This window comes from Cydia fagiglandana, chromosome 19 (genome assembly GCF_963556715.1).
Source record: "Cydia fagiglandana chromosome 19, ilCydFagi1.1, whole genome shotgun sequence".
In the NCBI taxonomy this organism is placed as follows: Eukaryota; Metazoa; Arthropoda; class Insecta; order Lepidoptera; family Tortricidae; genus Cydia; species Cydia fagiglandana.
The window spans coordinates 7,559,317-7,586,543 of NC_085950.1; the positions used below are offsets into that span (position 1 = coordinate 7,559,317).

At 41.3% G+C, this 27,227-nt stretch overlaps 3 protein-coding genes across 3 annotated transcripts; 2 read left to right on the plus strand and 1 right to left on the minus strand.

Moving 5' to 3' along the window:
* Positions 1-102: 102 nt before the first annotated feature.
* LOC134674203 (luciferin 4-monooxygenase-like) lies at positions 103-13,139 on the minus strand. The gene is made up of 9 exons (XM_063532262.1): positions 12,819-13,139; positions 11,795-12,002; positions 8,651-8,969; positions 6,950-7,106; positions 6,048-6,191; positions 5,411-5,650; positions 4,247-4,468; positions 850-1,017; positions 103-210 (listed from the first exon to the last, which is right to left on the minus strand). Exons 1-9 carry the CDS (start codon positions 12,918-12,920, stop codon positions 103-105), a joined length of 1,668 nt encoding a protein of 555 aa, XP_063388332.1. The 5' UTR covers positions 12,921-13,139.
* Positions 13,140-14,785: 1,646 nt separating this feature from the next.
* On the plus strand, positions 14,786-22,437 carry LOC134674204 (alanine--glyoxylate aminotransferase-like). The gene is made up of 7 exons (XM_063532263.1): positions 14,786-14,944; positions 15,491-15,683; positions 15,985-16,153; positions 16,387-16,542; positions 17,049-17,141; positions 18,024-18,266; positions 22,293-22,437. The coding sequence occupies exons 1-7, from the start codon at positions 14,786-14,788 to the stop codon at positions 22,435-22,437; spliced, it is 1,158 nt and encodes a 385-aa protein (XP_063388333.1).
* Positions 22,438-23,336: 899 nt separating this feature from the next.
* Positions 23,337-25,505, plus strand: LOC134674206 (uncharacterized). Its single transcript, XM_063532264.1, has one exon. It carries the CDS (start codon positions 23,337-23,339, stop codon positions 25,035-25,037), a length of 1,701 nt encoding a protein of 566 aa, XP_063388334.1. The 3' UTR covers positions 25,038-25,505.
* Positions 25,506-27,227: the final 1,722 nt, after the last annotated feature.

Consider the following 27,227-nt stretch of genomic DNA (forward strand, 5'->3'; position numbering starts at 1 on the left):
TGACGTCCACGAGGGTGCATCATACAAGTTATCGTCTGGGAGGCGATTGGTCATGGAAATCTGTTCGTGGCTCGCGGTCATAATCGACGCTATTCAACTGATTCAGGCCAGCATGTCCTTGAGTGTCCGCCGTAATATTTTCTGCTGTGCGTTCCGCGGCAGCTCACATACAAACCTCACACCACCGCTGAGCTTCATATACCAAGTTACCTGCGAACACAAATGTTGATACATGAATTATGTTAGTACCAGCTAAATTGGTTGTTTAATACTTACGCTATGGATTTTCCAATTTAGCTAGAACTCTAAATGGCTCGACAAGCACGGAGCGTCACTGTACATAAGCCGGTTAAGTGGACATTAAATGAGCGAAGTTGATTTTTTCTGCGACTGCTAATTTTGCGTCCCGAACACATTAGTTATTCGACAGTTCTGAAGATATCCCATGACACATACATTTTGCCCCCGCCGCTTGTCGTTTGTATTTTGCCCATCGTGCATTTCACAAATACCCCATATGAATTAGATTTCGTTCCTTAATGAGGTTTCGTTTCGATGAGGTTTATGTATATCGTCGCACCCAATAATACAAGCTTTGGCTAGGTTGATCTGCGTAAGATGTCCCCTGGTATTTATTTACCTATTTATTGTATAGGTAACTTATTGATTGCGAACCCCATGACTTCTAACTATCCGCAAACCAAACTGAGGACCGAGCTTCTATCGCTATCTCTCTCTTGCTATGACCACGTAAGCGTGAATAAGAAGTCTTACAACGTCGTCAGTTAGGTTTGCGGATAATATACTAGTGGAGATATATGTACCTGGTATGGTGGTTACAAAAATTACCTTCGAGTCTACATAGTCTTGCAGCTCGGCCTCTGTAGCGCTGGCGCCGGGGCGCAGAACCACAGCGGCGGCGGGGCGCTCCCCTCCCCCCTCTGCTAGCCCCACCACCCCCGCCTCGCGCACCGCCGGGTGACCCAACAGGATTTCTTCCAACTCTAGTGGTGATATCTAGCATACAGAGAGAGGTACGTGTTTTAACATCTTAAAACTAGTAGTTCGCCCCGAACTGTGAACTCGCGGTTCGCCAAAAAGATCAATTGAATTGCAGTGCTACTTAGTCCGAGATGGGCATTTCGTAATTGATTCCTGATTCCACGATTACTTGAAATTACTTTGTAATCTGATTACCGATTCCCAGATTACTTTGTAATCTAACAATACTGAATTACTAAGTACCTACAATTCCATTTGAGGAATCAGGAATCAATTTTTCGAATATTACAATTAATAGTAATTGGAATCAATGTCGATTCCTCATTACAGAAATATATTACTAGATTCCTTTCAGATTATATTTCGTACTACTACTATACCTAATACCTTATTTGTAACAGGTGTGCAGATTTCGAAAATGATGACCATGACCAATAAAACTACATCCATGACGACTTTTAAGACATACTGCATGGCCGCTATTTTGGTTTCCAAAATGGTCATCATTTTCGAAATCTGCGCCCCCAAAACCTATAAAACGACATCCATCACGACTTTTATGACATAGTGCATGGCCGCCATTTTGGAATATAAAATGGTCATCATTTTCGAAATCTGCGCCCCCCAAAACCTATAAAACGACACCCATGACGACTTTTATGATACAGTGCATGGCCGCCATTTTTAAATCCAAAATGGTCATCTTTTTCAAAATCTGCGCCCCCCAAAACCTATAAAACGACACCCATGACGACTTTTATGACATAGTGCACGGCCGCTATTTTTAAATCCAAAATGGTCATCATTTTCAAAATCTGCGCCCCCCAAAACCTATAAAACGACACCCATGACGACTTTTATGACATAGTGCACAGCCGCCATTTTGGAATCTAAAATGGTCATCATTTTCGAAATCTGCGCTCCCTAAAACCTATAAAACGACACCCATGACGACTTTTATGACATAGTGGATGGCCGCCATTTTGGAATCCAAAATGGTCATCATTTTCGAGATATGCGCCCCCCAAAACCTATAAAACGACACCCATGACGACTTTCATGACATAGTGCATGGCCGCCATTTTGGAATCCAAAATGGTCATCATTTTCGAAATCTGCGCCCCCCAAAACCTATAAAACGACACCCATGACGACTTTTATGACACAGTGCATGGCCGCCATTTTGAAATCCAAAATGGTCATCATATTCTAAATCTGCGCCCCCTAAAACCTATAAGACGACACCCATGACGACTTTTATGACATAGTGGATGGTCGCCATTTTGGAATCCAAAAATCCAAAATGGTCATCATTTTCTAAATCTGCGCCCCCTAAAACCTATAAGACGACACCCATGACGACTTTTATGACATAGTGGATGGTCGCCATTTTGGAATCCAAAATGGTCATCATTTTCGAAATCTGCGCCCCCTAAAACCTATAAAACGACACCCACGACGACTTTTATATCATAGTGCATGGCCGCCATTTTGGAATCCAAAATGGTCATCATTTTCGAAATCTGCGCCCCCTAAAATCTATAAAACGACACCCATGACAACTTTTATGACATAGTGCATGGCCGCCATTTTGGAATCCAAAATGGTCATCATTTTCGACATCTGCGCCCCCCAAAACCTATAAAACGACATCCATGACGACTTTTATGACACAGTGCATGGCCGCCATTTTGGAATCCAAAATGGTCATCATTTTCGAAATCTGCGCCCCCTAAAACCTATAAAACGACACCCATGACGACTTTTATGACATAGTGCACGGCCGCCATTTTGGAATCCAAAATGGTCATAATTTTCGAAATCTGCGCCCCCAAAAACCTATAAAACGACATCCATGACGACTTTTATGACGTAGTGCATGGCCGCCATATTGGATTTATTTAACATACAATAAAAACATTAGTAACAATAGATTTAAATAAAAAAATACTATAAATTAACTTAGAATTAACTTATTCCTTGGTGAATAGTGGAAAAAAAAACAATATTATAAATGTGTAACAAACCGAGCCCTTTCATTTGATACCAAACTCGACCATACTTTCTTGCAATTAAAATGACCAGAATAGCAAGACCCCTCACAAATGGCTTTTTAGCATTTTAAGGTCTTCTAACTCAATAATCCCTTGATCGAGCCTGCTCATAATTTAATGACTAAAATCTAAAGCCCTCAATTACACGTTTACCCAATTTCATTTAAATTAGAACAAATTTACTTAAGTTCTTGAGTATCAAACTATCTGTCAGAAGATAGTTCAGCTTAAAAACATCGAAATGCCGGGACATGCCGCTAGCCAGCCGCGTGATCCAAGTCGAATGTAAGAACTTCGCTTCGCTTCGCTCGCTCGTTCGATTAATAACTACTCCGAATACAAAATAAAACAAGTTTAAAACGTAGGAGTGGTTAGACTAATGTTTAATATAATTTTCACCTCAGTATATCACGAAGTTTACTGTTGCAAAATTAAATTTGACAATTGTGAGCAAAGTTCCATTTTGCTGCGAGCGTGAGACAAGATTACCTTAAAACATTTGAATGTCACTAGAGTCAGTCCATGAAAAGTCTCCAGTGATTTCGATAGCCCACGCAGTGCAAGTGTCATTTTAAACGTCAAACTTCTATGAAATTATGACGTCTACATAACACTTACACTGCGTGGGCTATCAAATCCGCTGCAGACTTTGTTTGGTGCGACTATACGTGTTTTAACATCTTAAAATTATAATAACTACTCCGAATACGAAATAAAATAAGTTTAAATAAAACGTAGGAGTGGTTAGACTTATGTTTAATATAATTTTCACCTCAGTATCACGAAGTTAACTGTTGCAAAATTACATTGTAAAATTGTGAGCAAAGTTCCATTTTGCTGCGAGCGTGAGACAAGATTATTTTAAAACACTTTAAAATGTCACTATGTGCGCGGTAGGGATTCTAGGTTACGTAACACAGAGGTTCCAGGTTGATTATAAGATGGTGGTACTAATGTTCGACGCGCTCCCAGTACATGGCATCTTGAATCTCCGGTAAGTCATTGTCAATAGAGGTGACAGCAGGGTGTCATCTATTGGGCATTAGCATGCCGAGCACTAGTACCACCACCTTAGTAAGTTTCCAAACCTAATATACATATGTATTTTTATCTTCAAATATAAAATTGTTGTATTGGATTGGAAATTGTAATTAATTTGCTTCAAATCAGTATATCTTAAAAAGTCAAACCTTATATCCCAAATGATGATGTATAATATCAGTCAGCCTCCCCTCGAGATAGAACTTCTTCTGCTCGTCATAATAGCCCAGGTCGCCCGTCAGGTAGAACCCCTGCTCGTCCAGGTAGCCCGCGGTAGCCCCCAGGTAGCCCTTCATGAGGAAAGGACTTCGGACGCAGATCTCGCCGCGCTGGTTCGGGCCTAGTGTCGCCCGCGTTTCTGTATCGACGACCTGGTAAATAAATAAATAAATCGAAGATAGTGCAATATAGGTAGGTGCAATATACAAAAATACTATCCTTCGACCTTAAAAAAAATGTACCTAATACAGGGTGCTTCCTGTAACAGGAGCAATAAATTAAACTAAAGGCTGTACTCCTCAAACTGACCAACATTTGTTCAGCAACCTTTAAAAATTATGAATCCTTTAGACTTCCTCTTTTTCATACAAAATAAATATTGCCTTCAATGTACACTGACATCAGCGTGTTTGACGTTGCTTGTCACGCTGTAAACATGACAAAATTTGCAATACATTGCGTCTTAGAATAAACTTTAAAGTGTAATAAAAATCAAACCATGAGTTATTTTCAAAAGTTGCTGAATAAATGTTGGTCAGTTTGAGGCGTACAGCCAACAATTTAATTTATTGCTCCTGTTACAGAAATGTATAAAAAGTGAGCAAAGTGTGGTTTTGATCTCACTTTTTAGCAATATTCAAAACCTAATTCGGACGGATCACTCGATGATATTATCAGCTGCAAAACATATATTATGCTCCCTTGTTACCTGTGGGGTTGCTTGAATCTTTATATAGGTCAGCCATTCTCAAAGTGTTTCCGCGAAACGCTAGGGTTCCGCAAAGCCTCTGTTGGGGTTTTTTTCTTACAAATACTTGTAAGAAAAAAAAACAGCTCTTCTATAGGTAGGTATAGGTATATCTGGTCCACAGTGATGAACGAAAATTAATTTGGGGCTCCGTCTAATATTTCGCTTGCCAAAACGGTTCCGTCACTAAAAAAGTTTGAGAACCGCTGATATAAGTGCCAACGCGCTTGTGACACCCGCTGAAGTTTCAAGCGTTGCAACATCCAGGCTGTACGCTTCTTTGCTATCTATAAAAACTACTTTTTAATGAAGATATTTGAAGGTTAGGTTAGGTTTAGGTACTAACCTTAATGGTAACACCCGGAGCGGCGACGCCAATAGTTGTAGTTCCAATAGGCGAAGGGCCTTGTGTTGTTATCATATGAGCTTCGGTCGTGCCATATATATTTAGCAGCTCAATGTTTGGGTACCTGCAAAGTTTTTTTTCATGAGTTAGGAATATTTTGAAATTTTTCGCGTGGCCAGTGACCATGTAGAAAGGTAGACAGGGCCAATAGAGAGTACTCTCTCCAGGTGGGTGTTGTGCCTGGGGACCGAAGTCCACTGAGAGTTGTTCAGGTATTTATAGGTCTGGTACTATATCGAAACTCCGTAAGCGCGATGTAGAACGTGTTGGCTCCATCTGTTAGAATATTGTGGAACGACTTCGAACAGTGACAGAGGAGACGTCACTACCACATTGTATAAAAAACAAGCCGGACACGCCATACATCAAAAATCATGCGCGTCATTGTGTATGTGTGGATAAGTCGCTTTACTGAGAGGACGCCAGAAGTCCGCCAGATTCATGTCGCGGCCAGTCGCGGGGCGAGGTAATGCGAGTCGGGGCGGGGCGGTGCGTGGTCGTTCTGTATGATAATACTATTACTTATTCTGTGGTAGTAAGTGTATGGCGACATACATAGTAGGTTTAGTTTAAATACTTGCCTTTCCTTGAATGCTTTTGCAGTCGAGAGATGAAGAGGCGCGGTACCAGTATAAATTATCTTCAGCGAACTCAGGTCGTATTCACCTTTAGAGTTCAGCAGCTCTTCCGCAAATGCTGGGACGGTGGGCATAACATCAACCTACAATGAAATATCGTTGGCATTTAACGAACACTTTACTTAATGATTTTTACCCCAGAGAAGACTGCCGTGCCCCGTTATGCATTGAAAGTAACCATTGTACAGGAGCTATATAGTCACAGTACCAAGTGTCAAATCTGGCAAATGGTTCTTTAATTCGTATTGCGGTTAGTATATTAGTCAATGACTGATTTGGCAAAGTGGAGGGGTACATAACATATATAGGTACTAAGTATCTTTATTTATATATACTTTTAGGTCAGAAACTTTAGAATATACCTAGCATTTCACTCCTGGAATTATGTCTCTGAGGTAATGAAAGGTCATTGGAAGAAGTAAATGTAAAGAAAATGAAACTAAAGTATCTAGATAGTAGCAAAAAGAATAGATAGTATAGAGGGGTCCTGTCATAGTAAATTTTGTAGTCACAGTAAATTTACTGCCATCTATCGACACACGACTATAACTCAAAACGAAACCGTATAAAATTATCAAAAAATGTATGTATATGGATAAATGATTTAATAATTTTTATATCATTTTGATCCATGTTCATTCACTAATATCCATGTGTTAAAATTGTTAAATATGAAACGGGGTCGTCACGCCATCTAGCCGAGCATAGGCTAAAGGTGTGTGCGGCATCTATCCGAGAATGACTTCCCAGGCACGTTTTTTCCTTAGACTTTATTCATTTTATACGAAGTTACATATGTCTTTGATAGTAGGTAGGTTATAAATTACGGTTGTTTCCTCACCTTATAGTCTTGTATAATTCTCAAGTCCACGTCATCTTCCGAGTAGACCATAGTTTTCCCCGCGCACCAAAACGTATACACCGGAAAAATGCCGTAAGAGCCACACTGGTCGTCACCCGCGAAGTAGGCTGTTTGCAAAGAATCGAAGCCATACCAACTGAAAGGAAAAAAATAGAATAGAATAGAATTGATTTATTCGTAAGCACAAACAATAAGAAAACACAAAATAAGTGTTTATAATTAAAGTGCCACGAAATGGCTCCATCTCAGCATGTTGATGGTGGCTTCCAGCGCTGATCTTCCGATGAGACCATCAAGTGAGAAGAATCACGGGAGGTAACAGACAAGAAGAAAAAAAAACCGGGCAAGTGCGAGTCGGACTCGCGCACGAAGGGTTCCGTACCATAATGCAAAAAAAAACAAAAAAAAGCAAAAAGAAAACGGTCACCCATCCAAGCACTGACCCCTCCCGACGTTGCTTAACTTTGGTCAAAAATCACGTTTGTTGTATGGGAGCCCCATTTAAATCTTTATTTTATTCTGTTTTTAGTATTTGTTGTTATAGCGGCAACAGAAATACATCATCTGTGAAAATTTCAACTGTCTAGCTATCACGGTTCGTGAGATACAGCCTGGTGACAGACGGACGGACAGCGAAGTCTTAGTAATAGGGTCCCGTTTTACCCTTTGGGTACGGAACCCTAAAAACCACCGCCGCACCGGGGGTAAGACAAGCGCAGATAGCTGCCGCACCGGCGGAAAGTCAGATACGGCCAAATGCTTCCCGTAACGCAGCGAATGTGTTAAATAATATCAATAAGAACGCACAGACCTATTTATTTAGTGTTAGGTCCCACTAATAATTACCACTACCAAAAATCATAATGTTTACTAATTGTGTAGTCTCGATTTCTCCAAGATTCCATCACGAGATGCTGGCGTAATGAAAAAGGGACTATAACCAACTGTTAGGACACAAAGAGCGATTTACCGAATCGGCCTAGCTAGCCGACAAATTAAGGAACATTATCCTCTAGCCACCCATACGTCAAACCTTGTCAAGCAAAATGAAACTTTATTTTGTCAACACAAAGTTCAAATTATAATGGAACAGGAGACCTTTTTATAGATCTCTAGGCGGCTAGAGGTTAAAGATACCGACGTATTAAAAATCTCCTTTGAAATCTTGAAGTTGGTTAAAATTGACTTAGCTGTAGTCTGTATCTTTAGGTATTTAAATAAAAATAAACAAACAATTTAGACATTTTCGGGTAGTTACTACATTTATTGGTTAACCGACCAATTACAAAACCGTCTGGATCAGTCACCGAACGACTTGACTTTAACCAATATTATATGATGGTGTAATGTTTTCATCTACACTTAAACTGGCTTAAGGAGCCATTTGACGGTAGATTTTGTTTACTTTTATTTAAATACCTAAAGATACAGAGTAACCCGGGTATGTCCTTAAACCACGTCCAAGACCACCGGTGGACGGGCAGCAGCGTCCCTCAAATTCGGTGTACTCGACTGCGATCGCCAACCCGCTTGCCAAGCGTGGCGATTATGGCATTCACCCCCCATAAGGGGGAGGCCTATGTTCAGCAGTGGACGTCTTATGGCTGAGATGATGATGATGATGATGACAGAGTAACCTTCAGGAACTTTATGTTTACATGACTTAAAGAATAAGCTCACCCTTGCGTATCACACCTCACAATACAGCTGAGGTGCGTTATCATCACTCCTTTAGACATTCCAGTAGTCCCGGACGAATACAACACTACAGCCACCTCGTCTCCACTCACAACAGCGGGCTCAAACGCGTCTACATCCACGTGGCTTTGGCTTGAGACTAACTCTTTCACAGATAACTTTATGTCTTCAATATCGTCGAAACAAATGAAGGTTTCGATGAAATCCAAACTCTTCAGTGTCGTGCTGTGGGTTTCCCAGAACAGGCGAGTACAGATGAAGTACTTTGGCTTTGTTAGCTTTAACTTGTGCGTCAGGGTTGCTGGAAACAGTAAATAATTCTTCAGTTCTCATGCTCTGAAAGAGGGTCATTGTTGTTCTAAAAGGTGTGCGGAAAATGATACGTTTCTGCACTAGAGCATTTTACGATCTAGGTACGACTATATTTTTTTTTTACGATAAGCAATTGAAATTTGGGTTTAAATGGATTTGTTTATACAATTTCCATTTTGATATTTATCTCCCCATTCCATAAATAACGGTACTTTTGCCTAAGTATAGTGTAAAACTCGGGTAAAATGTATTTCATCTCTTGGTTAACAATCCACTGGTCAGCGGTTCTCAAACTTTTTTGGTGACGGAACCCTTTCGGCTTGCTTTCGGCAAGCGAAATATTTGACGGAACCCCAAATTAAAAATTTTCGTTCATCGCTGTGGACCAGATATACCTATAGAAAAGCTGGTTTTTTTCTTATTATTTCTCTTTCTTATTAGTTCTCAAACTTTTTTGGTGACGGAACCCTTTCGGCTTGCTTTCGGCAAGCGAAATATTTGACGGAACCCCAAATTAAAAATTTTCGTTCATCGCTGTGGACCAGATATACCTATAGAAAAGCTGTTTTTTTTCTTATTATTACAAGTATATTTTCGCGGAACCCCAACAGAGGCTTTGCGGAACCCTAGGGTTCCACGGAACACACTTTGAGAATGGCTGCACTAGGTATTTAAATACATTTTGCGTGACAACGCATTCATAATACCTATGCCTACAGGAGGGATCCGGGTGATGTATGATGCATGCTAGAGTGGTCAGTGTTCGGACAGAGGCGTTCGACACATCAGTTTTCTATAAAAAACTTAGAAGCCCATACCTGCCAAAGAAAACGAAGCTTTGGCAGCCTTAGCCCGAACCCGGACAATTCTAACGTGAATCATCCTTAACCAAGAAGAAATTCAGCGGATGAATAGTTTTTCTATAGATAATTTTTAAGAAAAAAAAACCGACTTCTATGGGGCCCGGTGAAAGATTATGGTAGATGGTGCACTATGTAGAAAAGGAGGTAAAACCAGTACCTACTTTCTAGTAGCATTTCGTTTCCGTAAGGGTCGTAGTTATCTAGCCTAACCTAACCCACTTCTCTGATAGCAGTTCGGTTCTGTGAGGATCGCAGTTCGAACCTAATCAAACCCACTTTTCTAGTAGCATTTCGTTTCTGTAAGACTCGCAGTTCTAACCAAACCTAACCCACTTTTGTTCGGTTCTGTGAGGATCGCAGTTCAAACCTAACCTAACCCACTTAACGGCGCATGCGGTTCGGTGTACGGGAGTTTGAGCGGGAGGGGTTTGGCATCATCATACCCACATTTTATGGTAGGTAATCATAGTGGTTTATTTAGTTTAGGTATCATAACTTGGTTTTCCGGGTCAAGGTCCGGGTCTCTGAGTCAGAGTCCGGGTCCGAGTCCCGGTCCAAGTCCGGGTCCGGGTCCGAGTCCGGGTCCGAGTCCGGGTCCGAGTCCGAGTCCGAGTCCGGGTCCGAACCGGATCCGGGTATGAGTCCGGGTCCCAGTCCAAGTCAAAATCGAAATTCGAAATCACCAAACATGTACTATGCGTCGTTGAAGAGTTCTGTTCTGATCATCATCAGCAGTTCCACTTCATCAAATGCGTCAGTTTTTAATGTAAATGCTTGATTTTATGATGAAAATACAAAAAATTCTATACGTATGCCTTTAAGATTTGAGGAGTTCCCTCGATTCCTTATGGATCCCATCATCAGAACTCGAGCTTGACAGAAATGTGGCTTAAAAACTAAACTTGCTTAACAAACATAACGAAGAGGACAAATCGCCAAACGTGAACTATGCGTCGTTGAAGAGTTCCGTTCTGATCATCATCAGCAGTTCCACTTCATCAAATGCGACAGTTTTTAATGAAAATGCTTGATTTTCTGATGAAAATACAAAAATCTCTATACGCATGCCTTTAAAATTTGAGGAGTTCCCTCGATTTCTCATGGATCCCATCATCAGAACTCAAGGTTGATAAAATTGTGGCTTAAAAACTAAACTTGCTTAACAAACATAACGAAGAGGACAAATCGCCAAAGGTGAACTATGCGTCGTTGAAGAGTTCCGTTCTGATCATCATCAGCAGTTTTACTTCATCAAATGTCACGTTTTTGAATGTATATGTTTGATTTGTTGATAAAAACACAAAAATCACCATATGTATGCCTTTAAGATTTGAGGAGTTCCGTCGATTCCTCATGGATCCCATCATCAGAACTGGATTTTGACAAAAACGGGACCAATCTGTATGCATATACATACAATCAAAAAAATAATTTTCAACATCGGTCCAGTAATGACGGAGATATGGAGTAACAAACATAAAAAAAAAAAAAAAAACATAACCAAATTGATAACCTCCTCCTTTGGGATTTGGAAGTCGGTTAAAAAGAAAGCTCTCCAAGAAGGAAAATGGCCGCCCGTAGGATGATCAGCAGGCGTATTATGGACGGCTTTATCCACGTGATAAAATAATTGTCTCTTTTTAACACCGCGGGATAGAAAGTGACGGATACCTTTTTGTCACGCTGTTACGTAGACAATAAACGACCATCATATCCGTTCTGTTGTTGTTGGCTTTAGCGTACGAGTAAATCTATGCAGCTGTTAAAGTGACACGAGGTTTGAAAGGTCTCTTATGGCTCCTCTACACGATGGGCCAGCGCCGGCCACTGCAAGGGACGCAGCCATGCGGTAGAATGAGATAGCCACATCACTTGCTCCCTCTAACGCATAAGTGCGTCCCTTGGAGTGGCCGGCGTTGGCCCATCGTGTAGAGGAGCCATTAAACAATACCTGATCCACAACTGAGGGGTATAGGCGTGTATGCCGCGCCGGTCACCACAACCGCCAGCCCGGTGGCCATAAATGTGACGCGGGGCTCACCCCCCAACGCCACGGTGTCCCCCCTCCCCACTCCCAGCTGCGCCAGCGCCGCTCCCAGCCTGACTGCATACTGCGTAAACTCTCTAAACGTCAACTGCTCACCGGACGTGCAGTTTCGCTGAAACATTTTAATAATGTATTTTTTTAATGTATGTCAATATCAACATACCACGTACCGGAAGGCGCAGCGTGGGTAGACCCCCCAAAAAGTGGACTAACGACCAGGTAAAGGTCGCGGGAGTCCGCTGGATGCGGGTGGCGCAAGACCGGCCATTGTGGCACTCTTTGGGGGAGGCCTATGGCCAGCAGAGGACGTCCTCTGTCTGATATGATGATGATGATGTCAAACATGTAAGCAGACGAATCGCCAGAGGGTAGGCATTGTAAGCAATGACCGTTGCCCATGGACACACAACACCAGAGGGATTGTAAGTGCGTTGCCGGCCTTTAAGATAAGTTTATGTTGTAATTTTATAATATACCTACCTATATAAAATAAACCTACCTATATATACACGGCGTTTTTTTAAACGTTAACTTCTGTATACCTGATATATTTAATTACCGAACATTCCGTCCATCTTTAATTTGAATTTAATCGGCCGCGCTCTGCGGTTTCAGTGGAATATTTCACCCCACTAGCGTTAATTGAACATTATAGACAGGGAGCAAAATGCTATTTTGCTCACTGTCACTGTTGTTCAGTGGCTTAGTTAGGCGTGGGCTGTCGCCCAAGGTCTCGCGCCCCAAGGAGGGCCTCGCGCGAGGCGCCTTCGGGCACAACGGAAGAAAAGGGGCCTCGCAGATGCGACTTCGCCCACAGCAGCTAGATTAGTTCACGCGACGCCACTGCTCTTGTTAATAAAATACAATTTCCTCGTCAGTTTGTGAAGAATAGCTAAAGAGAGTACAAACAAAACTACTAAGTACTTACCAAGCACGTTTGATCTGGCTTCGCCCCCCGCAGACGGTCCAAAACGAATCTACCAAAGTTCAAATGTGCTGGCACCAATACTTCACCTTCCCCGTGTATCATTGTTACGTTTTTGAAGACTAACAACACAATAAACCGCTGCTAATGATTGCGACGACTTTTATTATACAAGAAACAATTTAATCAACAAATGTACCTAGCAACTTGTAAGTAGGTAGACTCGTTTAGTTAAATTTTTGTAACCCACTTTGATAACGACATCTGCTAATTATTGATTTAAAATTACTAATTACTAATGTAATTTAGAAAACACGACTTTAAAGCCCTTTCACGCCTTCCATACGAGATAGGGATCGGTATATGTATAAGCCGGCGATGTAGCAAGTAAAATGCAAGCAAACAAATTTGATCATCAGGATCCCGTTCGTCAGATCTGGATCTAGATTCAGGTGTTTTATGCACGTGCTAATTACGTTTGCAAACGCTTAATATGAAACTTAAAATGCGTTTAAATAAATTTGGTACCGGATTCGATTGCTCATTGGATCAACAAGTGTGAAAGGTCTCTTATTATGAGCAAGCAGCAATTAGCTTAGAACCCTAATTTGCATCAAGTTTACCAGTTTATCCATCAACTTTAGATTAGAAGGCACGACTTTCTACTTGACTATAGTTTTATTTGAATTTTTTAAAAGATATTATACATAATATTTTTTTTTTTGTATTTTTAATATCATTTATTTAGGTACAAACAAGATATATACCTACAGTGGTATTGCTAAAAGAAATTAATAACTAGCTTATTATATTAGATGTGTTTTAAAGTGATTTTAAAAACGTCGTGTGTGCCGTGACCAGAGTAGCGGCGTCTCAAGTAAGAAATTACTAATATTACTATGTATGTATTTATGTACCGTAAAATGGGGTGAGTTGGGTGAAATTTGACTTTCAAACCTCGATAAAATTTTATTTTTACATGTGAAAACTGAATGGTGTATATAATAAGTGGTTCGGGCGTTTGTATTTTATTTTGGGTAGTTCCATTTCATAACTTTGACGATAAAGAGGAAAACCCACCTCACCCCGTAGTGCCTCGTATTTGGGGTGAGATGGTTTTTCATACAAAGGTGATTTTGGAAGATTGTTGGATCGATTTTTTTTATTATGCGTATTACTATAGCCCCATTTTAAATTGGAATACATTATTTTTGTAGCAGTAGCCTTAAAATCCCTTCTCAAACCTTCTCTCCCCATTCATAACCCAACTCTCCCCGCGAAACCTACTCACCCCGTTTTACGGTAACATATTCTGGTAAATTAATTTGACAGTGGAAAAGTTCTGTTGCATCCTACACATTTTTTGCCCTATTTTACCGAGTTTCTGGAATTCTTATATCATAGATGGTGGAACATGGGACGTACATGCATGGTGGAACTAAAATTAAATAGGCATTTCCTCACCTCCTCACTTTGAAATAAGTATTGAGTACATAGTAAGTATTAATAAAAAATCCCCTTGACAAGTCGAGGTATTTTCTTGATCCGAAAGTGTCAACCCTAGCAATTTTTCCATCTCACTCCATTGCGAGGCCTTACAACCCCAACTACGGGGTGAGCTGGCTTTGCCTACTATTATGAATTTTTCATTGAAACTACGCAATGAAGCAACAAACTAGGTATCATTGACAAACTAAAATTCATACCTCCGGAACACTTTTTTGTATACATATAAATCAATGTGCCACATATATATAAAAATAAACTTTTACCCAGGTTTGAACTTCGATTTCCAGCCAACTCACCCCGTTTTACGGTACCTATTCAGTGGTGGATTTACAGTCTTTGCCGCCCTAAATCCAGGTCCCTGTAGTAAGTACTAGCCGCCCCTTTCTCAGGACCCACCATATAGACTGCCGCCCCTAATATACGCACCTACTGTAGGTACCTATGTCTTTTATTTTTCAGAAATGGCCTCCCACAGTCTGGGAGTCCCCGCTCCAATAATAAGTGACCGACAGTTTTCGAAGCCCCTAATGTGCGGGCCGGGGCCGAATGACTTATACCCAGCTGTAGCCGCAGCATATGCCGCGCCTGTCATATCGCCTGCTTGTGCGGAATATTATAAGGTAAGTCTTTAAATAAAGAAAGGACGCTTAGCATGAGGAATTTAGTATATTGATCCCTTCTGTTCCAATCTCTATAGCACGCGCGTAATTATAAATACAATGTGGCTAAAAATAGTTATCTTTAAGCAGTTGCATTCCCTTTATCAGGGAGGTGTTGGGATTATATTGAGCAACTTTTACTATGGGACCAACCCCGAAAACGCGAAAAAATTTGGCTGTTTCATACATTTTGGCTGGTCCATTGTCTGTGGGAGGGTAAATTTATTTTTCGCGATTTCCCATAGTAATTTAAAATTTGCTCAGCATAATCCCAAAACTTCCCTGGCAACGGGAATGCAATTATTTTTCAGCCATAGCTGCCCGCCTATGATGCCGGGGGCGGCAGTCAATGACACTGCTGTGCATATGCGCGTGCAACAGATATTTATCACCAAGTTTCTTTTACCATCAACTTACTTATTTATTTCTTCGCTGATCATAAATAGGGCTAAGCATCTAAACATTCTAAACTACTTAAATCCACCTTAACTTACTTCGCTTTTCAAGGTGATCGAAGACATTCGCGCCGGAATTCAGTACGCGTTCCAAACGCGTAGCAAGCTGGTGTTAGCCGTCAGCGGGTCCGGGCACGCGGGCATGGAGACGGTCATCTGCAACCTGCTCGCGCCGGGGGAGCTGCTACTCGTGCCCAGTCGGGGATTATGGGACGAACGGGCCAAAGAGATGGCCAGGAGATATGGTGAGTCAGTATCAAGACTATGGAACTCCTGCGCGAACTCAGCAATACCTACGTTATACTTACGGTACATAAAGCCAGTGGGTTGCCACACGCTTTCACGGATGGAAGCAAGCTGGTACTACCGGTCTGCTAGTCTGTGCTGGCAAGTATTACTTAATAGGCTTCGAATTGCTTGGCAGTATTTGGATTAGGGCGGACCAGCCACAGGTGCTCGATTATTCTAAAGATTGGAGTCATGTAGATATTTTTCTTGACAAGATTTTGTTCGCCAACCATCTTATTCTGTTTCTTCTTGCTGCAGGTATCAGAGTAGAGACAATCACAACCTCAGAACCTTTCACGACGTTCTCTCTTGAAGAGCTGGAGTCAGCGCTGGAGCGGCATCGTCCCGCTGGCCTGTTCATCACCCACGGCGACTCCTCCACGGGTACCTTGCAGACCTTGGAAGGACTTGGAGATCTCTGTCATAAGTAAATACACACCTAAATACTTTGGATATATTTTTGTTTGCAAAACGTAGAGTACCTAATAAAGACACATGACACAGAAATTGTACCTATTGACAAAGAATTCGTCAACAATTCCTTGAAGTCGACCGACTTGAGTTCCCTGAGTTGAGTGGGATTGTTGGTTACTTGGTAGTTAAAGAGGACCAGTACCAAGTAACCAACAACCCCACTCTGAGTTACATAACTTTTCACAGATATGACACTCTGTTGCTAGTGGACATAGTAGCATCTCTTGGCGCGGAGCCTTTCCTCATGGACGAGTGGGGTGTAGACGGCGCGTATGCGTCGTGCCAGAAGGCGCTGAGCGGTCCGGCCGGCGTTGCGCCCGTGGCGTTCAGCGCCCGAGCAGAGTAAGTTACTCAACGAGTGTGTTGATCAGACGAAGCTATACTCTGAAGCTAGAAACCGTTACGAAACGATGAATTCCAGGACTCATAGAAGGGAAAGTCTAAAGAAGAGGGACTGGAAGCCAAAAAGAAAATATATAATGGCTGTAGTGAAGAAAAAAATATAATATCAGGCTGACAAGGAGCAAAGCATTGCAAAAAATAACTGATATGTGCTCTTATCAAACCGATATGTGCTCATGATGATGGCAAGAGTAGGTAAATTGGTCTAAGTGGAGAGAAAAGATCTCATCCGCAATACAATCTTCTCGGATCTTCGGCAATACAATTGAATTTTTCTATGCGTATATTTGTCCAAGTTTTTTTTATACCACATCGGTGGCAAACAAGCATACGGCCCGCCTGATGGTAAGCAGTCACCGTAGCATATGGACGCCTGCAACTCCAGAGAGAGAGAGTAAAATGCATAAGTGGATAAATTAACACTACCTAATTTTATTGTTTTTCAGAGCAAAAATATTTAGCAGGAGTCACGACGTGCCGTTCTACTTCGACATAACGTTTTTAGCTCGGCAATGGAAATGTTATGACGATACCTTCTTGTAAGCATACATATTTAATGTTTCACTTAAAAGCTTGCTTTTTGCAGTGAAAAAACTAACCCCCTTTTGCTTCCTGGGTGAAACTGAGATTCTAGTAAACTAGACCTAAACCTAAACGCCTTTCGCATTATCTTATTAAATTGTTATCTTTATCCAATTGTTTTTTCATATCACCTATTTAAAAAAAGTGCTACTACGATCCCTCCTAGCAGGGAGGGGGCTAGGAGGGATCATAAAAGTGGCACTTTTCTGTTCTATGGCACTTTTTTTTCTTGCATATATTTTATCTAAAATAATATTTAAAAACATAATAATTTCCTCGACGGTGATGTGAAAAGCAGTCGTTATGTGTCACATGGTAGCAAAAATTATTTCACTTCCCCTCACTACGCTCAGATTCAGATCCCATGTGCGCCCTCGCCGTAAATATGTAAATTTACTCCCTTGTGACACAATTTACTATTCTTTAAGCTGTATCTTTCTGTATCAGTAATGAGTATTTTATTTTATTTATTAGGCACACAAAACAGATAACATTTATTACATTAATTAATTATATTCCGTGAATCTATTAGTATTAAACTGGATTGGGCATGAGTGGTGGGGATAACTGACAGAACGGGAGTCTTAATGTATCTTTCAGTAGGAGTAGCAGCGAAAGCGCTATTATTGTTTGTCCTTGTCACAGTCTCACATTTTATTTGTTCCCCACCTTTTTTTTAGTATTGATAATGGTGGGCAACAAATGAATTCGACCAATCACAGTGTCGCATTTGCGTATGTTTTGTCCCTCACGGAGGCACGCGTATACCACTTCTATAGGATGCTACTTCTATGTTATATTATGTACTCTACCTATACCGTCAATCCCCACTTCCCCAGCTATCACCACACGCTGAGCAGCCCCCTCCTCTTCGCCCTCCGCGCCTGCCTCTCGCAGCTTGCGCACGAGTCGCTCCCGCGCGCATGGGCGCGCCACGCCGCCGTCACCGCGCACTTCCACGCGCGCCTGCGCGCGCACGGCTTCCGCTTCCTCGTGCGGCGGCCGGAAGACCGCATGAATGCTGTCACTATTGTGTTACCGGGAATGGAGTGCAATGCTTTCGTAGCTGAATTGAGGAGCAAGTAAGTAGATGTCCGTCTGGCCACCAAATGCGTCACTAGAAACTCTAGAAAGTACCTTTTACTACGTATACGTTTACCTCTTAATTTTTTCATTGTTCCTTTTTATATTAAGGTGGTTCGCCTAGGTTACTCAAAACTTAACTCTCGCTAGATGGCACCACTTTTGCAAAATTTCAGGTTTTATTTTTTTGTGAAATGGTCATGGTATTTGTATACTTAAAAGTATGTTTCGCGCACTCTTTAAATAAATATTGAACAATTAAAGTAAACATTGAATACTTCATTGTGCAAAAACCACCTTTTTAATTCGACGGAGTGTTGCTGTCACGCTTTTTCCTAGTATTACTCACACATGCAAACAGTGTTTCCGTGATCCTTGTAGTAGACAATTTCACACAACGTAAGTATGTTGCATTGCAATAGCGTAACGGTATGTTCGTGGAAATAACTACGTGCAAGAGGATTGGGGTTCAAGACTGGTGCGAGTAGGTAATTTCTTTTTGTTTCTCCTTTGTGTTATCTTACCTTTAAACGAGCAATTATTATATATATGTTACTGTAAAAGCCCGAAGTACGGCAAAACCTAGGATTTACCGGTAAAACCTAGGTTTTACCGATGCCGATCGGTAAAAGCCCGAAATGTTAAATCTTACTAGTTTACTTCGGGCTTTTACCAACACCGATATGGTAAATCCTAGGTCTTACCACGGCAACCGGTAAAGTTTGAATCATGCACTGATTCTTGAGATTATTAGATGAAAAGTAGGTAGGTTTGGATCTCCCGGTTCTGCTGAAGGTGAAAGAGAACTCTACTAGCCTGCATCGTGGCTAGGCACCCAGGTTTAGGTATAGTTAACTTTAAAACCGAATCTGCAGCTGGCCACTTTATTGAGTAATAGAAACGCGTTCCGTATGTGTTTCGCTTTCCAGATGACCAGGGTGCCTAGCCAAGGTGCCAATGGTTTACGCTCCGTAGCGACTGAAGCGCAGCCGTGTCTGTCGCATTAATATGGCAGAGTGATAGAGAGAGGTATTACCCTAACGTTCGCTACGGAGCGAACGACTGGCATCATGGCTAGGCACCCAGATTTAGGTATAGTTAAGATTACCGCCGAATCTGCAGCTGGCCACTGTATTGAGTAATAGAAAAGCGTTCCGTATGTGTTTCGCTTTCCAGATGACCAGGGTGCCTAGCCAAGATGCCAATGGTGTACGCTCCGTAGCGAACGAAGCGCAACCGTGTCTGTCGCATTAATATGACAGAGTGATAGAGAGAGGTATTACCCTAACGTTCGCTACGGAGCGAACGACTGGCATCATGGCTAGGCACCCAGATTTAGGTATAGTTAAGATTACCGCCGAATCTGCAGCTGGCCACTGTATTGAGTAATAGAAAAGCGTTCCGTATGTGTTTCGCTTTCCAGATGACCAGGGTGCCTAGCCAAGGTGCCAATGGTTTACGCTCCGTAGCGACTGAAGCGCAGCCGTGTCTGTCGCATTAATATGGCAGAGTGATAGAGAGAGGTATTACCCTAACGTTCGCTACGGAGCGAACGACTGGCATCATGGCTAGGCACCCAGATTTAGGTATAGTTAAGATTACCGCCGAATCTGCAGCTGGCCACTGTATTGAGTAATAGAAAAGCGTTCCGTATGTGTTTCGCTTTCCAGATGACCAGGGTGCCTAGCCAAGGTGCCAATGGTTTACGCTCCGTAGCGACTGAAGCGCAGCCGTGTCTGTCGCATTAATATGGCAGAGTGATAGAGAGAGGTATTACCCTAACGTTCGCTACGGAGCGAACGACTGGCATCTTGGCTAGGCACCCAGATTTAGGTATAGTTAAGTTTACCGCCGAATCTGCAACTGGCCACTGTATTGAGTAATAGAAACGCGTTCCGTATGTGTTTCGCTTTCCAGATGACCAGGGTGCCTAGCCAAGGTGCCAATGGTTTACGCTCCGTAGCGACTGAAGCGCAGCCGTGTCTGTCGCATTAATATGGCAGAGTGATAGAGAGAGGTATTACCCTAACGTTCGCTACGGAGCGAACGACTGGCATCTTGGCTAGGCACCCAGATTTAGGTATAGTTAAGTTTACCGCCGAATCTGCAACTGGCCACTGTATTGAGTAATAGAAACGCGTTCCGTATGTGTTTCGCTTTCCAGATGACCAGGGTGCCTAGCCAAGGTGCCAATGGTTTACGCTCCGTAGCGACCGAAGCGCAGCCGTGTCTGTCGCATTAATATGGCAGAGTGATAGAGACAGGTATTACCCTAACGTTCGCTACGGAGCGAACGACTGGCATCTTGGCTAGGCACACAGATTTAAACGCTTTTTAAAAATCAAAAAACTATTACTTATGAAAGCAGAAGAATATAAATGATCGTATTTGATTTATAATTGTTACATATTTGCCGTAACTTATTTTTAAAATGTGTTTTTCAATTAAAAGACACGTCAAGATTGTTTACCTTATTTCTAATGCTAAAAAAAACAAACTATAGTAATAATTGTGTTTTTCATTCATAGACAAAATCCATTATTTTATCCACAGGAAATTTTATATATCTCTTTTTTATTGCAGTGAGGATGTCCTGATTGTAAAAATAAGAGAGATTAGGTAGAGTATAATTTCTAATTTTCTTTGTCAAAAATAAACGAATACGTGTAGCCCATACCATACTTAATCAATCGATTTATGATAATAAGAAAAATTAAATAAAAATAAAAAAACAATACGAAATTTAGATGTAACAAAAATACAAAAAGTTATGTTCCAGCATACAATTGACTGGGGATCGAACCGGGAATCTTCCGTTTGTAAGCAAAAAAGCGACTGTTTGCATAACACGCCATGATAGTTCTTAGCTAAGCTGACGAACTTCGGGTACTTATTCTCGCTTAGGTCAATTAAGTACCTGTCAAACGTCAGTGTCAACAAAATTGCACTAAACATGACGGCACTCCAAATTCGCGCCGTGGTCAGCCCGGCAACGTCGGAAATGGTATGGCAACGTCGCAAATGTATCTGTACACGACATTTGTGACACACACATACGTAAAATTGATGAAAATTTAACTATGATTTTTGCATGATTTCTGTATGAAACATTGTTTTCCTGTTAATTTCGCGCAAACGAATATTCGAAGGAAGATAAATGCGGAAATATTTATGTACTAATAGTGTGTAGTTACTTAATGAGCTTTGATTGAATTTTGTATGAAAATCGAACCACCTTAAGAACCCATCAACGTGCACACTAGCGCCGCAGCTAAATAATCGTGATTATTTAAATTTAACGGGACCGCAACTTATCAGTGGCGTACCTTGAACTAATGTAGCCGTGGGCAAAATCGCATCTGCGAGGCCCTTTTATTTCACTGTGCCCGAAGGGGCCTGGCGCGAGGCCGTGGGCGACGGCCCACTTCGCCCACGCCTGGCTACGCCACTGATACATACTGTATTTTGTATTTAAGTACCGTAAAACGGGGTGAGTAGATTTCGCGGGGAAAGTTGGGTTATGAATGGGGAGAGAAGGTTTGAGAGGGGGGTGAGAAGAGATTTTAAGGCTAGTGCTCCAAAAATAATGTATTCCAATTTAAAATGGGGCTATAGTAATACGCATAATAAAAAAAAATCGATCCAACAATCTTCCAAAATCACCTTTGTATGAAAAACCCTCTCACCCCAAATACGAGGCACTACGGGGTGAGTGGGTTTTCCTCTTTATCGTCAAAGTTATGAAATGGAACTACCCAAAATAAAATACAAACGTTCGAACGTTCAGTTTTCACAGGTAAAAATAAAATTTTATCGAGGTTTGAAAGTCAAATTTCACCCAACTCACCCCATTTTACGGTATCTTTTGAATACATCAGACTAGTTTTTATGTTGCTGGATTCGTCAATCTATGTGTCCAAAGTTAAAACGGCCGTTTTTGTTTTGAGTTCCTAGATCGACGAAACCAGCAACATATTTATATAACCATGTATAGGGTTTATTCTGATAATTATACATGGTTACAGGCACAACATCATGATAACCCCCGGGCTGGGGCCGACGGCGGGCGTCGCAGTACGCGTCGGGCTCATGGGGGCCAACGCGAGCGCCGCCGTGGCTGACCGCGTGGCCGACGCGATGGCTGACGTAGCGGGGCTTAGAAATGCGTAACTTTCAGTGGCGGATTTGCCCTAAGGCCCGGGCCTAGAGCGGCAAGATATTAGCGGCGGCAGCAAGGCGGCAGTGTATATGCCTGGGGCCTAGGGCGGCCAACACTGCAAATCCGCCACTGGTAGCTTTTCAAGTGTCCTTGAAAGACTGGGGGTCTAGCCAAGAGGCACAGAAAAGGTCTTCACATAGAAAGTGGAACTGGAATCTGTTCAGATGTGCGAACGGGACGATGCTATATATGTACAAACATAGTGCTGTCTCGCTCGTGCCCCGGATCCGCACGCCCGTCCAAACATGAGGCAGTGTCGGCATAGTATAGGTACCTAGAATTAGATTAAGAAAAGTCTGCAGCGATTTTGATAGCCCATGCACATGCAGGGCAAGTGTTATTTATACGTCATAATGTCGTTTAAGTTTGACGTTTATCAAAATCGATGCAGGCTTTTCTTGGTCTAACTCTGATACCTATATTATTTACGGCATGGCTTTGTCGATCGATGCGTCATAATTCATATTACATAACCGACTAGAACTCATTAATGAGGGATAGATAAAATATTAATTAAATGTCAATTTACTATTGAATAAACTGGATTAATATGCTTACAAATGACAAGTCCACTAAAAGGAACCAAATGATTAATGTACCTACGTATTAGCTGGTTCGACTTAATGGGGCGCCAAAGATGCGACAAAACCATTTTAGTTAATGTAGGTCCCTATTGAAAGTCAAGTGAATTGTGCAAGTCAAAAAAATATAAAGTAGAAAAAATATAATATCATAAATAATGGAAAAGATTCATCTGTATTATATGTATCTTTTCCTGATGAAATTTTGTCATTGTTCTGGTCAAATATATGAAGATAATGACAAAACTGAGCTGTACAAATGCGTGAGCATGATATTACGGCGAATAGAACTCGGAAATATATCGGATGTTACGGTAATCAATGTGGATGTGGAGCTGGTTCAGGCGCTGCACTCCCTGCTGCCGCGCCCGGTGAGGTTCGTCTCCAGAACATTCTACTGGCCGAACGGTACTGTGTTCAACGACGTCTATGTCATTCAGTTCGAGAATATTTTCGTATTCACACAGGGAATGGACTCCGTCAGACGAGACCCTTTTTGGAATCCGCGAGCGAAATTCATAATCATCATCGATAATCTCGAAGATTACCTTCAAAATGTATCGGATGTTCTTCTACGTAATCATATTTACAACGTCGCTCTTGTTGTTTATCCGGACGATCGTAATGTATTGATTTATACATTTGGCAATCAATACGACGAGTGTAATCGACCCGTATTAAAAATGCTAGAACCGCGGTTTCGTTGTTCAGAAGCTCAGGATAGAGATATCGACGAAATTTTTAAATCCGAGTTGAAATCTAAACTCCTGGGCTGCCATGTTAAGTTTGTGTCTCACAACTTTTGGCCTTTTGTGTCTTTAGACGGCAGAGACGCCATTGAGAATTATTTGTTAAGACTAATTCGTGAATATGAAGGTATCACGGTCGAACTCGTAAATCTCGGAATTATTGAACAATTTGGATCACGTCTGGATAACTTTACGTTCACGGGCATGTTGCACGAAGTTGAGACATGCCACGTGGAAGGAGCTATAGGCGGTTACTATCTAACTTATGATAGAGCGTCAAACTTGGATTTCATAGACCCTTACATTATTGATAGCCAGAGAATAATTCTACCTCGAGCAAAACTACTCGACAAGTGGTCTGGACTCTTCAAACAATTCGGGGCACTAGCTCACTGGGCGATTTTTGCAAGTTTTTGCATAATCTGTGTCACAGTTACGCTCATGGGAATATTTAGAAAGCAAGTAAGAGATACGGGTAGGGATATCCTCATCGTCTGGGGTTATTTCTGCAGCAATATAAGTCAACAGAAAGCTAAATCAGGTATAGCATACAGAATGGTGCTATTAAATATACTTGTCTTCGTGTTCATGATATCATACGCTGCTCAAGCATCCTTGCTGGGCGCTACAACGCACCCAATTCGAGATTATCAGCCTAAAAGCCCTGGGGAAGTCGTTTCCAACTACCAGTTACTCATCACCCCCAACTTATTCAATCACTTATCAAGATATTCACATTTCGACTTGACGAACGCCAGCACAAATTGCAATACTACTTTAGAATGCATGACGAAGGTCATGAATGGTGATCATCCCCTGTACACAATAGCGTCTGATATTCACATTCGTTCCTACGTTTGGAAGTTCGCCGATAAGAATGGTGACACAGGGATCCATACTATAAGAGAGCCGGTTGGAACGCTTCTGACGACTATGTACCTTCGGCGAGGGTCGCCTCTATTAAGACCCTTGAACAAACTTCTTCGAAGGATATATTATTCAGGATTACTGCCATGGTTTGCAAATCGACTGCATTTTGCCGAACGCTTTAAGTACAAGTTTCACGCGCGCAGAGGAAAGCCCCAATCTTTGAAAGGGTTGAGAGGTGTGTTCATGATTTTGGTTTTTGGATACTGTATGTCAGCTATCTCGTTCTTACTCGAATATCTACTGTATGCATTCATGGTTTTTTACGGAACAGCCTTCAGACAAATTAGATAAATTGAGGATGAATTGTGATTAGAGATGCACCGGATATCCGGTTACTATCCGGTATCCAGCCTTTCCGGCCATTATTTTACTATACGGCCGGATACCGGATAGTGACCTACTATCCGGCCGGATACCGGATAGTAACATTGCTTGATTTCGGAGTAAACAAATTGGACTTTAGAAACAGACACGGTCATAATCGTATTTGTATATTATTTTAAAACAATTTAATCATTCCACTGACTTGCACGCGCACTCATTTCGAACCTAGAAATGAGTCCGCGCGAACGTTTACTAGGAAACAGGTCAAACCTGCAGAACGCGCACCTGAAAAACCGAAATGTAGGTATAGTTCCGCTAGCCGAATACTCGGCGACCGGATACCGGATATACGGCCGATGGTCAAGCCGAATATCCGGTATCCGGCCAAACAACTATCCGTTGCATCCCCAATTGTGACATCCCATGGTGGGTACCTTATGGCGGTTGGCGCTTAGGCTATTATTAACGCCACTCCAATATTATTGCGGCGCTATGCAACGTATGCGACAGCCGCCATAAGGTACCTTTCGCCGTGGAACGTCACATTTTATTTAGGTATTCCTTTTGTTGTCAATTTTTATTTGACCTTGTTAAACCATTAAACTCTCATAGCTTTATAACTAACACAGGACTTAATTATAATAGTGAAGTAGTGTGTGTGTGTGTGTGTGTGTGTGTAGTGTGTGTTTGTGTGTAGTATAAAGTTGGTGTGAGTTATAAAAGTATGAGTGAAAATAGTGTTAGTTTAAATCAACCATTAAAGTCGACAAGTAGAAAATAATATAAGTTAATGTGAAATATTAAATAGAAATATATTTTAAAACAAATGTCTTTTATTCAACAAATCACTTATAAGGTCAAGTGGGGTAAGAAGAACATAGCTTATTTTGCTCGGGGCAAGAGCAAACCACGAAATACCAATACCACGAAACCACGTTCGACATGTTGCCTCCCTGTTACACTTACGTACGAATTTACAAGTGAGACAGAGACGCAACAGGTCGAATGTGGTTCGCGGTAGGCCCTGAATGCCTAAGCTAAGAGGATTCCCAAAGTGTTTCTCTTGGCCCATCTAACCTTATGTACGATATGTTACATAACAAGTCTTAAGTACTCTTTGAATTATTATAAATATTATTAAATCATAAAAACAATAACAATCAATAAATGCATTTTGACTTAAAATAGAAAACAACAATAATAGTTTATATAAAAACAATATTAAACACTACATTTAAACATTATGTATTAATTTAAGGCAATTTTGAAAGCGTATTTAGGCAATTTCACTTAAAAGTGTACCTTTTAGTTTTTTTCGAAAATCCATCAACTTTTGGGTTACTTCTACTCAGAATCACGAGGACTACCGATTTAAAAAGAAAAAAAAACAACGGGTTGCACTCCGGGAGTGCCGACAGAAGTGAAAACTCAATGAGAAGCCCAAAATGTCTGCAGCACTATGTATAATTGACCCATCCTCCTTTCTATTGAAAAACTTTAGTTCATTGCTGGCCAGTGAGCTTTTAAATTTGTAGCGTTAATTGTTAAACATTCGAATAGAAATTGTAAAGTTACCTTGCAGACCTCGCATCTAAATATATTTGGTCATAATATTTTGAGTTTTATTCACCAGTACTAGAGTTCACTTTTATTCACGATTTCATCAAGATGTAGCTTTATTGAATTATATTTGAGTGACATAACGTTAGAATGTAACTGTGAGATCCTCGTATTTCAGCCCGTACAAGATTAGAACATTGAGCTTTATTGCTTAATATATTGTTCAGTTTTAAATAATTGACCTGATTATGATACGTTATGACTAAAGTTCTTTGGTGAATAACATTGTCCGTGACACATGACGTCAGCGTTACGTTACGCGTTACGCTGAATCGAGTTTATCATTTTTTCCCCGCCTCAAAAAGTGCTTAGCGCCGCTAAAGAAGTTTTCACTTCAAAAATGTGTCCAAAAAAATAGAATATTTTGTATGGACCGTTACAAAACTGACACCAAAAATTTATATGAAAAACTGGGGACACTTTTTCTTTATCTCATTCAGTACTCGAGTCTAAATAACCCAAAAGTTGATGGTTTATCGAAAAACAGTAAATGGTACCATTTTTTCAGATAAACCCCATTTTACGTATTTGGTAAGT